Source organism: Lissotriton helveticus, chromosome 7 (genome assembly GCF_964261635.1).
Source record: "Lissotriton helveticus chromosome 7, aLisHel1.1, whole genome shotgun sequence".
In the NCBI taxonomy this organism is placed as follows: Eukaryota; Metazoa; Chordata; class Amphibia; order Caudata; family Salamandridae; genus Lissotriton; species Lissotriton helveticus.
In genome coordinates, this window is record NC_136068.1 from 198,178,218 (window position 1) to 198,193,376 (window position 15,159).

Sequence of the window (15,159 nt, forward strand, 5' to 3'; positions counted from 1 at the left end):
GACGTAAAAGAGCTAAAATAGTCAACAATGGTATGGCATAGCTAGAAGATACTAGATATAAGTGTCAAGACTCCATCTTAAAGGTTTCACCACAGGGCAGTCAAAGCATATGAACTCGCAACCCATCAGGGCCAAAAATCTTTCAACAGTTTAGCAAGTAGAGCATGATGGACAAGGGGGTGAATTTGGGGTCATCCCTGGCTTGCCTTCTCGTACAAATAAATGCCTCTGCTCTTGATGCCATTGGTATCAGAGCACATGGAGGCAACAGAAGCCATAGAAATCAAACAGGGCTATAAGAACAGCGTTCAATGTCTTTGCTTTGCACTCCTTGCCATTTCAGTAGTCTCTAAGCAGCAAATATACGGCAGATGCGATGGCGTAACACAGGCTCCCGAAACACCCGCGATGCGGGGGGACCCCCAGCCTCCAGGGTCCCCCTTCAGCACAGTACTCTGGTCGAGAGCTCCAAATTGATTCCTGAAGGGTCCCCATCCACGTACCTTGCAGGGGAGCCCCCTCATTTTCCTTTATGTCAGTGGGCTGTTGAGTGGCTAAGACTGGGTCAAAGGAACACTCTTTGATGTCATCAGTGACCAAAGTGCTTCTGCTACTGCTCCATTTTGGAGAGCTGCTACTCATATTGGCAGGGACCACCGGGCCTGATGCAAAAGAATGTTAGCCAGTGGCACTTAAGCAGGTATAAGAGTTGTTAGTATAACTGCAAAAATGGTAGGATGCACATCTAATCTACCAAATGTATTTGTAAAGCTCAAAGGCTTGAAGTTGTCGCGTGCAACCCCTAGGCACGCCCCACCCTTGCGTGCAACAAGAGTTGTTAGTTCCAATTCACAAAAACTGATATATGACAAAAGGCCTAACTACAATCTTGGCAGATGGGATACTTCGTCACAAACATATCACATATCCTGTCCGCCGTATTACAAGTTCCATAGCATATGATGTAACTTGTAAGACGGAAGACGGAATATCCATCATATTTGTGACACAGTATCCCATCCGCTAAGATCGTAATCCGGTCCTTAGTGTGCTTTATAGTGCTTGCGATTTACTCACGAGATTCATGCGTAAGCCTGTCTAATTCCTGGCTTACTCTTGGAATTCAGAAGTACCCAGCCATACTTCTATAAGCTATAATTGAAGATTTTTGTTAAGTATTTCTGGTGTCAGGTAAATCGCCTTGCTGCAAACTAAATCTATTTGAAAAATCGTTGCTATGGCACGACTCACTTCCCACTTTCACTGCCATAACAAAATTATAATTAAGGCCAGCACTTTAATAAGGTAATATAAGCCAAAAGCCTCATGGTGGCACTACCAGGTTGCACTTAATACAATAAAACTGCCTTATTAGTGGGTGGGATATATGTAATGGAAAAAAATGTTATCCTTGCAGCGCCAAAAACGTTGTTCAAACTACATGGAATACTAATGTACCCTTACAATTTTCTGACCATAATTAACTTATTTATAATAAGGAAGTTATGACAGTAGATATTTTTATTCTGGATTTTTGCATAGTATATCATAACTTATTTTGTTTGGGTTTTGTCTTCAGCTGTACCAAATAATAAATAACCACAAACAAGTCTTGTACCATAGCTGCTTTTCTACAAGTAGAGTCTGTTGAAGCTACACTGTTTTAAAGAAGGAAATAGAAGGCCATCTTTTAACTAGATAACAATGTTATTTTGTTATAATTTCTAAGATGGCCGTCACATCGCATTTAAACACAAAAGGCCCATTGACGTCAATTCACCAAAATGCCTCATGCAGCGGAAGCGACATCTCAGGCCATTCGACCTTTATTTTGAATCACGCACACATGCTTACACCTACTAACGCGTTCACACACACTCACTCACATAAACACACTCTCAGCCGCAAGCATGCATACAACATGCATTTACATACCTTAGCTCCCAGATATGGTCATATTCCAGTGATTGTACTCCATGTTTTATTACACTAATAGTGAATAATATTAATTATTCACTATTTGCATGATAAAACATTGACAGAAACCAGGCAAGTGTAGCTCCAACCATCATCCTTTAGAAAGAGCTGCCCCTGTGTTCTAGACACTAATTTTGCCATTTCTGAGGCCAGGGGTCGCAAACGCAGTGCCAGGGGTGGCAAGAGGCAAGCCCGGGGTAGTAGCAGCGACCACTGGTGACCCCTAAATGATGTCCATGAATAGACCTTATTCACAAAGGTACATTTGCTTGCGTAGATACACCCATGTGTGAACTGATTCTTACTCTTAGTAGTAACTTTGACTTTCATGTTCCCACGCCCTGAAACCAGAGGTAGAGCAATGTTTATCAGTGTACGATGACTATTAATAACTTTCCACAGATAGGTGGAGGTCTCCACAACCAGGTTGGACAGCTCCCTATGGTAAATTATAGGGAAAAGTACAAATATTTACTAAGCTTTAAAATAATTAATAAAATATTTCATTGACAAACATGGGTAAAATCATTTAATATTGTTTTAAACCTAGAACAAATAGGCAAAAATGTTACAGGACTATTATCTTAAAAGTATGTTAAAAATAATTCATTTAAATATATTTGGTTAATGTATAATAATGTATTTAAAGTTTTACTTAAAAACTATCCACCTACAGTAAAATGATTATTTCTTGCTTAATATGTATTAAAAAATATTAAACCTTAGGTATAAAATAAGTTGAACTAAAAAAAATGCCCTCAAAAAATAAAAGTTCAATTTATTTTTACATTTTAAGCAGCCGCGGCCCGTGGAAGGAGTTACGGTGGGGCAGGACGGCGGGGCCGGGGAGTGGCAGGGTGGGAGATGCTAAAAACCAGAATATGGATAATTGGAGGTAAGTAAACAATTTAATAAATAAAACGAATTTCGTAGCGTGCACTGTATCGCATTTTGCAATGCAGGGCGCGTTACCAAATTTGTTTTATTAATTAAATTGTTTACTTACCTCCAATTATCCATAATCCGGTTTTTAGCATTCCCCAACCCTGCCCCTCCCCTGCCCCGCCTGCCTGCCCCACCCTAACTCCTTCCACGTGCCGCGGCAAATTTAAAGTTATAGTAAAATAATATTCATTTTTAATATGATGTATTTTTTAGTAATAAATAAAATTTACATATATTTTTTTGAGTTGAAATAAGTTAATTTATTTTTACATTATTTCCTATTTTAAGTCCCTGCCTCCATTATTTTCTATAGAAGTGTGTTTCAGTTTTAGTGGCTAGACTTATTCCTGGTCTAAACTGCAGTACACTTAAGACTGTTTTGGGACATTTTCAGCTGTATTAATGTTAGAAGCGCAGTTTGTGAATCGAAATGGACTAACTCTTTTGTTGGGGTGTTTATATGCCCCTAAGCCCCCTCCTTAACACTCCCTACAACCCTTACGTGAGTTGTACTATTTTAGCAGTGGTGGCTCCTCGAGGGAGTGCTGCGGGGCGGTGGGGCAGGGCGTAGTAAACTCAGGCATACGTCCGAATGAAGTTAAGTAAATACACAAATAAATAAAACAAATAACATTGTGCGCGCTGCAACGCCAAATGCCAATGCAGTGTGCGCAATGTAATTTGTTTTATTTATTTATTTACTTAACTCCGTTCTGCTGTACGCCGGAGTTTGCTACCCCCCACCCTGCGCCTCCCCCGCCTCACAGCACTCCCTCGAGGAGCCGCCACTGTATTTTAGCACTGCTAAATGTACTACAAAAAGCAGTTTGTGAATAGGGACCGATATGACGCATGTGATTGGAATCCTGGTAGTAAACAAAATATTTTTTTAAGATAGGCTCAAACTGCTATTGGCTTTGGGATGCTTGCTTTGGAATTCTGGAAGCAGCTGTGATCGGTGCAGGTAGCAGTGGTGAGGCGGTGAGGCCGGGTGAGGGGGGATTTCGAGGGACGATGCTGAGGGAAAATTGCATAAATAAATAATTTTCCCTCTGCATCGTCCCTCGAAATCCCCCCTTACCCGGCCCCACCCGCTGTTACCTGCACGGACCATGGCTGTCTGGAAGCACTGCCAAAGCCAACACTGACTTTGTTTGTGTTCTAGTATATCAGGAAGGGGATTCAGTGACTAAACACACTGACATCTGTTATGGCCTCAGGCGCGCAATGCCCATTGGGTCTAAACGGGCTTCAGCCCCCCCCCCCCCGTTGTGTGTGTCAGCCCGGCAGAGACAGCTTACCGGGCACACACACAGTCACACCCAAGTACTTCACAGGTCTTTAGAAGAGCATTTACCTACTAACAAGGCTTTGTTGTGTTTTCATCCATTCTTAGAGCCCCTGCATCTCTACTCTTCATATTGCTGGAAGAATCAGACCCCCCTCGAAATTATTTGCAGCCCCCCTCCCCTCCCCCCCGAAATTTGTCTCTAGTTGCGCCTCTGTGTGACCTGCACATATCAAGTCTGAATCTTAGCACGGCCTACTCTGCCTTCCATCTTGTGTGTAGGTACATTGAGACCTATTCAATTAGGTAATTTTATAGAACACCTGTTATTTACCACGCTTAGGGTGTGAAAGATATTTCAAAACAAACTATTAGTATGTTCAGAGTGCTTCCTTCTTTACAATACTTCTTTGTTCATCAAAGGATTACATGTTTGATTTTTAGCCACAGTTTTTTATCGGATCACTAGAAAATGTTATCACCTCCATTGACTATTGTTTAAAAAAAAGGAAACTTCATATTTTGTAGGCAAATAGTAAAAATGTGTAAGATATCGTCACTGACATTTCAACATCTGTTCCCCCAATAAGCAATTATTTTATGATTTCTATGAGCAAAAGCTTCCAGGTGAGACACCAAACCACAACAGCTCAAACACAAAAATACTTATACCAGTGTAAACGAAATCCAAGGCAAAAATACATAGAAGCCTCATTGGAAATTAGATGCAGAAGCAGACACATCAGGTTGTTATAAAAAGGAATCCTGAAAAAAATTCAGGTGCAGAGCCAGCACGTCCAGAATGCGATTATGTGTACCAACAAATCTCTTCACACGTGTCTGTTCTACTTTAAAACACGTTATTTAGTATTATTTATGTTGCATTTCGGAGAAGTGGGGGTCGTAACTAGCACTTCAGAGACGTGGGTTAGTTCCATGTCACAAAAAAGTATAAAGACACCCCACCTACCTAAATCTCTAAACACTGTTTTTTAATGTCAAAACTATTTTTACGATTATAACTATTTTCTGAGCCTGCTGCGTTGATTTAAAACAAATATTAATGTATGTTATTTAGGTGTTAAGAGGGTGTTTTCTCTGCAGGGTGCTACTCTTAGTATCAAAACAGGTGCAATGCATACGCCGCATTACAAGTGCGTGATATTCAATGGCCCTCTTCATAAGGCTGACGGGACATCCGTCACGTTTGTGGCGAGTAACACGTCCGCCGAACTCTACAGGAGACCCATAGTTTGGAAACTCTGAAATACATCTTGAAGTTTGCAGCTGTTTATCGTACACTTTTAACACAGGGGATATTTGCTGTGTCTATATGAAGTGAACATGGGCAAATGCATCGTAGATCAACTCTCCCAGAAGTTAAAGATCAGCTGCTTTACTGAGTTGTTTTTACTTATTTCTTGAGTCGGTTGTTGAAGGACACACTGACAGACACACAGACAGCAGACGTGAAGCGGTGGTGATGAGAAGACCAGTGGGCAAGAGGCAAAGGCAATTTGAGGAGACATTGACTACAAAGCAAGTAATTGCAGAGCAGCAGGAGCGAAAAAGGGAAGAGAAGGCAAAGCAGTAAAAAAGCACAGGTAAAATCAATTGATCTGTTAAAAAAAAATAATGTACTGCCGCATTGATGAGGGATTTGTGTGTGTATCTGTGTGGATATTTCAGTGGGGAATGTGAAACTGCGTGATAGGGTGCATGAATAAATTGATCAGTGGATCGTTGGGTGGATGAATGTGCCTTAGCAGTATATTCTCATTAATTCATCCATCCATGCACACAGTCACCTAGCATTCATCCATCCCTATATATTAACTCAGATAACACCTGTTTCCGTGATTGGTTCACCCATAAATACCTAAACAAACACAAGACAGTCTGCCTATCAGATACCAATCACGTTTCACTAAATAAAAAGGCAGACCTGTTGGCTTTGGCAATGCTTGGTGATTTTGACACACACTTTGACGCAAGAGTGGATCCTAGAACATAAAGTGACATTAAACTTCATATTTTCCGCCTCTACTAATGAGTACTTCCATTGCAGAGCATTGTACAAAAGTGCACATCTGCATGAATCGCACACTCATCCGGTTTTAAATGGTTTTTAAAATACAAGAAGCATTTTCTTTGCTCTGTGGTAATGGTGAGGGTAAATATATTCATTGGTTATGAGGGCCACATCTGTCTGTGTCTTGTAGATTGTATACCTCTGCCAGAGCTCTGTCCAAGCACCTCATTTATACTACTAAAACCCATTGCTGTTCCAGTAGGTAGGTAAACAGATAGCTGCCCATATGTATATCAGCGCAAACATGCAGCAGCACCTGATGCTATTGCACTATCACACCTGGACACACAAACACACACAACACAACACACACTGATGCAAAGAACCAGCGCCTCCATACTAGAATGTCGGTAGCAGCCTTAAGGCACCGCCACTAGATAGCACTCAGGCTGACTGTGTCTACACTATAGACGATTAGTCAAAGAACATAAAAGCAGGGTGGAGTCCCAGGCTTGTACAATTAGTAAATCAGATTTTGATGAGTTATGATGCATTTCGAGACCTCTGACAAGTGACAGTATCTTTCCCCTACTCACATACAAACGTATGATTAAGGCAGTGTGGGTTAACACATAGGTAGTTAAAAAGCATCCACGGTAAAGCAAAGACAGAGTAATCGCCATTAAAAATCTACAGGTCTTCGTAAGAGAGACCGAATTTCAAGCAAAGTACCCTGGAGCATTGAAATACCGTAAAACTATACATGTATCCCACTCCCAAAATATTTCAAATTAACTTTTTATCAGTTTTACAAAGAGATCTGTATTTTAGAGAATATGATTAAACCTAAATAGACATCCGGTCTTGAAAAGTCAGTTGTAGGACAAATAATCACTCATTGCCTGCAGTTTAGAGAGATCTGAGCATGTAAAAGATTTCCATTCAGATTGAATTTCGTTTGGAAATCTAGACATTCTGGTATGAATCCATCCTTTCTGGCCATTTCAAACCATGCACATTGTCTCAGTGATTTGTTGGTGAGGAAGCTTCATCAACTACACAGAAACCTGCAGGTCACTTTTTATAAATTCAAGTCCTTTCATCCTTCTGTTGTTAAGGAATCCTGATTTTTCCCTGGAGCCACTCGGGTGACAGCGGAAAACGACAGTTCAAGCTGCTCAGATGTATCACCTTCTCTCCCTGGGACCAGATTTAGGGGAAAGAGTCTTGTAAGGCAATGGGAAAGTTCCCGCCCTAGCACAACACCATCTTTTCAGCTTGAATTTTTTTATTGATTATCCATCAACTTTGCTCTTAGCAAATTTGGAAAACTTTTGAAAAAAATTCAGTTTGATGAGTGTTACAGAAAAATAGATTATCATTGCTATTACTATCATTTTTAACTCTTTACTCACCATGTACTCCATGTTTGCTGCCGGGGGAAAGACTTGTGATCTCACATTGTTATGGTAGTCCAAGAGAGCGCTCATGTCCCGCGGAGAAATGTAGCGCCTTCGTCTGATTCGTGGAAACCCACTGCCATATGTAAGGTCTGCTTCAGTTCTGTTGGTTGGATAGAGCAGTTCACTCGCATTGGTGAGCACCAGCGAACTGGACTTCTGTATGACCCAGAGTCCCAAGCCAGTCAAGTACAGATGGATGTGCAGCAAAGTCATTTTTTAATCTTTTTTTTGTTTTTGTCTTCGCAGTGCTGCAGATCTTCTTTGCTCCACTCTAGTGCTGCTAACGAATGATAAAAAAAGACACATTTTATATTTCTGAAATACTTTGATGTAGCTGCATTCTATAAACTTATAAAACATCTATTAAATATTGGTAAAACACGTTTCAGTGAAACAAATATGTTAAAAGGATTTCCTGTGGAAAAAATGGAACCTGAATGAACTTGCATGTGTACATTAATACATACCACTGCAAATCAAGATGGTATATAGTTTTTTTTAATAACTGCCATCATTATATAGGTGCTCATTTTTTTATTATAATACAGGAACATAAATGCAGTCAGACAGAATCTCCCATTGATAATTAAACTCTCAAACTTTAAAGGACCTATAAATTAAGGTTTCAGAGGAAACGTGCATTACCAGAAAAACTACAAGATGAAATAGAATAGAAATACTACGAGTTTTCAACTTCTCGCATGCATGAAGAAGCCCTAATAGAAATCTGGCAGTTGTGCGTTTAAAGTTATGAAGAATAGGGAACAGATGTCCCGGCTGTACGTACCTCGCTGCAGAAGCCAAGAGCCGCTGGGCTGCGCGGGATGGAGACTGGGACGACCTTCGCCTGCAGCCTGGTCGGACACATGTGGCAGAGAGGTCGAGCCGAGCCTCTTTCGAGCACTTCTGTCAGGAACATCTGACGCAAAACGTGCATCCTTGGCTCGTCCCCCCGGCGCGCGCTGCCGCTGGGAGCGTCTCCTCATTGGTGATTTACTGCTCGTCTCTGTTGACACGCGCGGGCGCCCAAGGTTTCCGCGCTTGTTGCGAGCGGTGCGCGAGGCGCAGAGGAGAGAGATGAAAGTTAGACAAGAATGTGTTTGTTTGGGGGCTGGAGAGATGGGCGAGCCACGCAATGCGGTGGTTAGGTGAGTGGGTAAATATGGATAGATAAATGTCGAAGTGACTGGTCACAAAAAGGAGAGGTGAGTACATTTCTGTATGCAAAAAATTACTATTGTCTGCATGACTATGGTCTTATCTAGCCCTCAGCGCCTATTTTAGGCGCCTGTAGTGTGTAAAGTGAATTAATTTAACTTGATAGTTATCGGAGTGCTTTATTTTCAAGAAGCGCATTGCAGAGACAGACAAACCTTTCTGGTTGTTTCTGAGCTTAAAATTAAACACAAATTCAGAAAAAAACAGTCAAAATTAATTCACTTTATGTACTGCAGGTGCATAAACCACGTCCTCAACTCTGTTCTGCCGCTAAAATCCATTAATACCTGATGCTTGACACTGAGAATGCTGTTGTTTTTTTGTCATCATCAGAATTTCCAGCCCAACTTGAAAGAGGGCCTGAAGGCTATATGGTGCCACATAGCGTACTTACCCATTCACCTATGCACGCAATCATCTCTACTTTCTGATTCAAACAGTGAATGGCCCTAAACTTTTGTTTTTTGGACTTCTTATTATGGACCTCTTTTTGTGGCTCAGAACTAAATTCTTTGGAAGTCACTATACAATACCACCCCCTTTTGATTAAACAATGAAATGGAATCTGATTGCCCATTTGTCAGTGACATCTACGATAAGGCGAAGAGACGTAAGTCTCAGGAACTGAAAAGTTTCCCTTATTTAACCACAGTGAGCTAACCAGGGTAGGGTCACTTAAGTCATATGGGCAAAGGATTCCTTGTCATGTACTCCATCCATCCAGGCTACAACCACCACTGTTGCCCCAAGAAACGACCTCCTTACCACGACCACTGATTGTCTACTGTTTCGAGTAATTACCTCATTAGCGCCATCAGTGTTGCCTGCAGTCTTAACTATTCAAATACCAGTTAGAAATTCAGAAGTACTCAGATAATTTTATATAATCCAGGCTGAGGAAGGGAGTAAGGAACCTGGAGTTCCATAGTAGACAGCCTGGATTAAATTCTCCTTTGAGCGGATTGGTCTAAGATCTAAGCCCCAGTACTGATTACTTGCAGCTTTCATTTTTACTGATTTCTCCCTATAAATACAGATAGACAAAATCTGTTATTCTATCTCTATTTATTTATTACATTTGAGAAAAAAGTAAAATATGCTTTTGATTAAACTTTCACTAAGACTTCTAGACCAATGGCTGCACAGATGAGGGATGAGTGTAATGGCAAGTTTCTTTTATGAAATATCCTTGGTTTTCAGTATTAGCCACATTTTTTCTTTTGTGATAGTTAAAGTTGTAAAGTATTTTTCCAGCTTTATTTCTTGGGCACTTGATCCCTTGCGCTAGGATACCTACAGGGGTTTGTGCTGTGTTTATAAATAGACAAGAACAATGAAGCGATATAGTGTTACAGATGCCGTCCTATGGCTACAATGGTTGTCAAATGCCCCTTCCCTGATTTAACACCCTCAGACTTTGACCAAGAGCAGTAGAGAGGTAGGCTCTAAAGGGAAAACAAAGGAAGAAGGCAGATAGAACATAAGCAATGATTCACCATAATGCCAGGGGTAGTGGAAGTGACATCACATGCTCTTTGACCAAAATAACATCACAAGAAGTGCCATAATTTGACCCTCAACCCTGATTTTCCCAATAGCGCGTCACATGACCCTGATATTACAATTGACTAACTGAAGTAACATAATATCTGCATGATTAGTAGCATAACAAATATTATGATGGCAACTTGATCTTTGACATTTCTGGGCATGAAAAGAGAGGAAACCAGACCTCTTTTAGGAGGTTTCTCCCCTGAAATGTTTTAAAAAAGAATTGAGTGAAATAGTGCCTTTAAAATAACAATTTACAACACAATTTTCACACACATTTGCTAAAATTCTATTGGCTCTGAATTGGCACTCATTAACTATTCAAATCCTTTTATGGTGTACCAAGCCATTGAAACCTGACGTTCACCAGGAGTTGACCAGTTTAAAAAAAAAAAAGTGGCATGGTTGCACCCATATAAAAAAATTACCTCCATTTAATTAGGGCCAGAATTTTATCATGGGTGCCCCCATACTTGATGCGTTCCCCTTATTTAAAAAAAATGAGATAAAATGTCCCACTGTCAGAATATTGCAATTTATGACATCCATATACAATAGGTGATCCATATGTCAAAAATGTCCTCATTATGTCAGGTCAGCATTTGGGCATGGTTGCCACCTTCCCCTGGGCCGGTTTTCTACTTTTATGCCAGTAATTTACCTACGTTGTGCTAGTGGCAGCATTTTGCCACTGGCGTCCAAATACCAAGAATTCCAGTATTTTTTCATTCATGCACAATATGACATGAATTACTTCTAGTATGCTTGTGCCAGTATTTCACAATTTATGCCGAGAATTAGCCCCAGTGTGTCAGTGCCATTTTTTTTGTCACAGTCATCTTTTATGCTAACTCTAATTCTGCCCAATATGTCACTGCCCTGGCCATTTCTGCACTATCAGGCCCGTGGTGTCTTCCATGACATTTCTATACTTTGTTCTGCTAAGAACAATGCTAGGCTTAAGAACTTATTCCCCAGCTTCTTCTCCATGGAAAATGTTCCCAATTTACAATATTTCAGATCTAGCATGGATGTTCTGGTTAGAATACGCTTCAGCACTGCGAACACTGTGCTCCAATAAAACATTATTTCGGGCAATTCCACACCCTGTGGGGGTTGTCAGCTTCAAATGCATGACACAGTGGACAACTCCTATTTGCTAAAATGTAAATAAGGCCTTGTCTCTTGAGCATCAAGCACAAAGAGTAACTGCTATAGTTTAAATCATGACTCCTGGAAACCCTAGATGGATATTCTAGTACACCCCCCACTGTAAACTCAATACCCAGTTCTTACACCCCCTTATACTCATTCATTCTTACTCAGTCACGTGCATTCACTTTTATTCTCATGAATGCTCACTCATACATATTTACTGGCTGTAAGGAAAGGCCTCTTTTTGTGTGATCACCCCTTCCCCAACATTTCTGGACTGATGCTGCTGGTTTTTCGACTCTGCTGCCCAGGTCCCAGTGCATGTGCCTGTATCCCTCAAAGTGTTTGCTCAATTGGCTAATCCCTTATTGGCATATTTAACTTACCTACAAATCCCGATTATATTGTCCAAACTGTACCCAGGGCAGGTAAGTTGAATGTCACTAGCGGACAGCAGCATTCAATTGTGCCCTCAGTGCAGTAGCAAGGTAAAAACATGTCTCTAGGTCTTCCACTGCAGACTAGTCGGGCAGCTCTTAAATTGTCAACCCAACATGGCAAAATAAATCCTTTGCCAAGTCCAAACATTCATTTTTAATAATTATAAGTCACCCCCTTAGTAGCCCATAAGGCACGGTGCTAAATATTGATATGTTTATTTTCTGTTTTACATGGCCTGACTGTATAAACTTGCCATTGTCGTAATCACTTTAGCAAGGCTGTTTTCCCATTGGCCAACATGGGGTTACACTAGCCCAACAGCTAAGTGCTAACTCCATTTGCGACCATTAAATATATTACTGTAAGGTATTAAATATATGTTACATTAAACTCATCATACTGCTGAAGTCAGTGTTAAGGTAACTTGTAATACTAAGGTGACTTTAGAAAGTCACTACTTTCTTGCCCCAAAGTTCTAATAGCTGTTGCTGATTCACAGCAGCAGTTGTCAACCAATACATCCTGGTGCACTCCTGGTAGAAGGTATCAAAGGCTCACAGGAAAGGGGATCAAAAGGGCTATTGGTGGGTGGAGGTGTGGTCCCCCTCCTGATAAGATGCTAGAGAGCTGGGCCACAAATGGTCAAGCTTCAGTGGGCTAGCTGCCTGTCACAGGCAAATGCAAGGCGCACCTTAGCTTTCCCTCTTCTTTGTGTAGGTAGACAGAATGGCATTTATTCCAGATGGGAAAACCTGTTTCTGAACTGGAATTATAGGAGGCATTGCCCATTAACTGGACACATCTCTTGGGTGTGCCCGTACTATGATCAACTAAAGAAAGGTTCCTTGGATTTGGGCAGAGAGATGCACTGTGGGATTGTCAATTGCCATCTCCCAGGAAGAGATGTAAAAATGGCTAGGGTTGGCCATGGAATTTTTTTTACCTCATTTTCAATGGAGTCATCCCCACCCACAAACTCGAAATTGGCCTAAAAGTGGCACCCCTAGCTACCAGCCTCAGAACACTACTGACTCCGAAGAGCACAAGTAGGACAGCACATGGTGAACCTGTGGACCTTAGAAAGGAAGGTGCACTTTGCTGAACCAAGACAGGATTCTAGAAAGAAATGAGGTGTTCCTGCTGTTAACTTCATGGAGAAAGAGACTCCCCAGGGCTGGACCTGCTCTCACTTCAGCCAATGACAAGTGAGTGGACTAGCCTCTTGAGGCACAAAAGGTGAAGAAGTCCTGCACCTGCAAGTGCCCAGCTGACCAGTTACCACTGAACTTGCCCTGGACTCTGCTGGTGCAGCCTGTGAATTCAGGTTCTAGCACCCAAGAGGCGCCCCCAGTTACTGTACCCTTGATTGGTGCTAGAGTGTACTCCAGGTGCAGCTCGTGCAGTTAAGAACGGTGGTGGGTGGGTTTGAGGGTTAATTGGACATATATGATGACGAGGGAAACTTAAATAAAAAAAAAGGAAACCACTTACCTTGCACTTGCCGCATCAAAGGTAAGTGGTTTCCCTCTTTTTTTTATTTAATTTTCCTGCATCGTCATATGTCAACTCCCCCCACCCCGCCCCCCTACCCTATTGCTCTTACCTACATGGGCCGCGCCTGGTGCACTCATTCTTCCAACAGAACTGCAATGGTGAACCTAAATATAAAAGATAAACATTTTTGACACAGAATCAGAATCTCATATACTAGAGTAGCTTTACTGGTATGCAGGTAACCTTAAACTCCCATCGAGAACAAAGTTTCCCACTGGACTGTTGGAAGACATCTGTTCCCATGACGTTGATCCCAACTTCGGATTTAAGCTGCTAAAGACCCCCAACTAGCCAGTCAACCAGAAAAAAACCTGAAATATTTCTATATGCAAAGGTAAAATTTAAAAGGGGACCAATTCGGCCTCTGCATCCAACCCACACTCCATCTCAGTTGGCATAAAAGGCTCATAGACAAGCATTACAAGCGAAAAGCAAGTTTTGATTAAAAAAACACATAACTAGACTTGAAATAGAATATTGACATTTTCACTTGGTGAGGGTTCACAACCAGCCTAATTAATAATCCACTATCTCACTTTGAAACTCAGGCCCAAGTTTACTAAATCTTTGCACCAGGTTTGCATCACTTTTTGGATGTAATACTACCGCAATGCGTTAAGGTAGAATTTACTATCCAACACAAACATTGGATAGTATCCCAAAATAATGCAATGTTGTGTTATACCGTGCTTTGCATTACTTTGCATCAAGGGGGGAATTCCATGAGTGGTGCGTGGGCAATCCCAGTGGTTTAAGTGGGTGGCATCTGAGGGGCACAATACGCCCTTTCCTTTTTAATTTAAGAAAAACAGGTCCTCTACTTTTTTTGAAAAGACAACTGTCCTGGATTAGTTCTAACAGCTGAAAGGCTTTAGCTGAAGTGTAGAGCAGCAAGTCTCCTATGCTGTTAAATGAAGGGACGGGCAGACAACTAAACAAGCCTTCTTTCAGGGTGCAAGCCTGAAAGAAATGTAAAAGTGTCAAACTGGTCAATCTGCAAAAGTGAAAGGTGCTTGGAAGCCAGTATTCGCTTTAAATGATGGAATCACTTAAAGCTTTCTGCTGACACATATGAATTCTATTTGAGTGGTATTGCAAGGGAGTTTCCAGCTGAGTTGTGAAGTGTGTGATTTTAAAAGCCAGTTAGACAAACATTTGCAATACGTACAGTCTGGGCCTTTCTAAAATCCATATTTTTAGAAGCACTTCTTTTTCTGATTTTACATAGCACAAACTTGACCCAAAGGTATCAGAGCGCTTTACATGAGCACCAGGAGATTAAGTGATTTGCCCAGAATCACAGAATGTTGAGCGTCATTGCCGAGACTCGACCCCGGTTCCCCAGATTTGGGACCGACCGCCCTACCCCTTAGACCACATCCTCGCTCACTTGTTTATCTGAAATCTTTTATCACATTTTATAGCAGCCTATTTTATACTGTGTCTAATGCAAGTTTAAAATAATGACTTGCATTTGCACATGCTTTCTGTTACAGACTGGGACCTCGTAGCACTGAACATACACAAGTCACTAT

At 41.3% G+C, this 15,159-nt stretch overlaps 1 protein-coding gene across 1 annotated transcript in view; it reads right to left on the reverse strand.

Annotated features, from left to right (window-relative positions):
* R3HDML (R3H domain containing like) overlaps positions 1-8,614 on the reverse strand; it is an 88,624-nt gene extending 80,010 nt beyond the window's left edge. The window contains exons 1-2 of the mRNA XM_078651945.1: positions 8,493-8,614; positions 7,658-7,985 (exon numbers count right to left, since the gene is read on the reverse strand). Of these exons, the coding sequence (XP_078508071.1) occupies positions 7,658-7,918 (261 nt within the window). The 5' untranslated portion in view covers positions 7,919-7,985; positions 8,493-8,614. The remainder of the gene's footprint in view (positions 1-7,657; positions 7,986-8,492) is intronic.
* Between the last annotated feature and the right edge of the window lie 6,545 nt (positions 8,615-15,159).